At 56.6% G+C, this 1,654-nt stretch overlaps 1 protein-coding gene across 1 annotated transcript in view; it reads right to left on the reverse strand.

The window, feature by feature from the left end:
* Positions 1 to 1,354: 1,354 nt before the first annotated feature.
* The window catches only part of DNAH2 (dynein, axonemal, heavy chain 2), a 151,604-nt gene continuing 151,304 nt past the window's right edge, over positions 1,355 to 1,654 (reverse strand). The window contains 1 exon segment of the mRNA XM_015422403.1: positions 1,355 to 1,529. Coding sequence (XP_015277889.1) covers positions 1,375 to 1,529 — 155 coding nt within the window. The 3' untranslated portion in view covers positions 1,355 to 1,374.

Below are 1,654 nucleotides of genomic sequence, written 5' to 3' on the forward strand. Positions count from 1 at the left end.
CTCAGCGGAGTGAGTGTGAGCCAGCTCACAGTATTTTTAGCCTCCGGCTCACACATTTTTGCCTCAGCTCCGGAAGGAGGGCTCCAGTGCAGTGTTCCCTCTCAGCTGAGTCAGTGTGAGCTAGCTCACAGTATTTTTAGCCTCCGGCTCACACATTTTTGCCTCAGCTCCGGAAGGAGGGCTCCAGTGCAGTGTTCCCTCTAAGCCGAGTTCGTGTGAGCTAGCTCACAGTATTTTTAGCCTCCCGCTCACACATTTTTGTCTCCACTCAGGGAGGAGGGCTCCAGAGCAAACTGATTGATGCATTTTCTCTGGGCCCCGGCGGCCCGGGGGGGGGGGTTGCGCGGCAGAGTGGCCTTTGCTCTCACTGTTACCAGACACGCTAGATTCAACTCCAGCAGCACCTTAAGAGACCAACGAGATTTTTGGGGTATAAGTTTTTAAGAGTCAAAGTTCCCTTGGTCTGCTTTTTTTAAAAAAAAGTATTTTGTGTATTAGCCAGCGCGGTGCAGTGGTTAGAGTGCTGGACCAGGATCCGGGAGAGCCAGGTTCAAATCCCCACTCTGCCACGGAAGCTGGCCGGGTGACCTTGGGCTGGTCACACACTCCCCCCCTGACCTACCTTGCAGAGTTGTTGTGAGGAGAAAAGGGAGGGGGAGGGAATGATGTAACCCGCCTTGGGTCCCCAGTCGGGGGAAGGGTGGGATATAAACGAAGTAAATATATATGCAGTCTGTGAGAATGGTGGGCTATATAGGAAACAAACAACAAGAAGAAGAGATTGGATTTATACCCCGCCCTTCACTACCCGAAGGAGTCTCAGAGCGGCTTACAAACTCCTTTCCCTTCCCCTCCCCACAACAGGCACCTTCTGAGGTAGGTGGGGCTGAGAGAGCTCTCCCGAGAACTGCCCTTGAGAGAACAGCTCTGAGTGAACTATGGCTTGCCCAAGGTCATCCAGCAGCTGCAAGTGGAGGAGTGGGGAATCATACCTGGTTCTCCCAGATTAGAGCCTGCAATTCAACCCCCGAATTACTTCCTTTTGCCCATACCTGGTTCTCCCAGATTAGAGCCTGCAATTCAACCCCCGAATTACTTCCTTTTGCCAGTTTCATAGGGTTACCCCCTGGCTCCGGTATTCCGGGAGGGGGAGAAAAGGAGAGAGTGACAAACTTGCACCCCGACCCCCCCCAAGACAGCACAAAGGTGATCACAGCCCAGGCCCGTGCCGCAGGTTTGCAGTGTGACGTACACATCTTGTCAACGCCCAGAGAACAGTAAACAAAATAGCTTTATTTAAATTTTACCTAACGGGGAGGAAGGGAGAAGTTCTGTGGGGGGGTGGGGCTGGGGGGCTGGGGAGGCGTCTGGCGTTCAGGTGTCCAGGCTCATCAGCAGAGCGGTGCCCCGTTTGATCCAGTGGTCGGAAGGCGTGGCTCCGGACCGCAGGTCGATGCCGATGACGAAGGAGGGCCGCCCGGAGGCGCCGGCCCGGTTGGGGCAGTAGTAGCAGGGGCAGGAGTACATCCCTGAGGCCAGAGAGGGAAGATCGGGAGGGGCCGAGGCAGGAAGCGGGCAGGGGAGGGCCGGCCGGAGCCCCAGAACCCCCGCCCCCCTCCTCACAGGCCGGGCGGCCCACCCACCCACCCGGACC

The sequence above is a fragment of the Gekko japonicus genome, unplaced genomic scaffold, assembly GCF_001447785.1.
Source record: "Gekko japonicus isolate JY-2015 unplaced genomic scaffold, Gekko_japonicus_V1.1 scaffold1082, whole genome shotgun sequence".
Taxonomy (NCBI): domain Eukaryota; kingdom Metazoa; phylum Chordata; class Lepidosauria; order Squamata; family Gekkonidae; genus Gekko; species Gekko japonicus.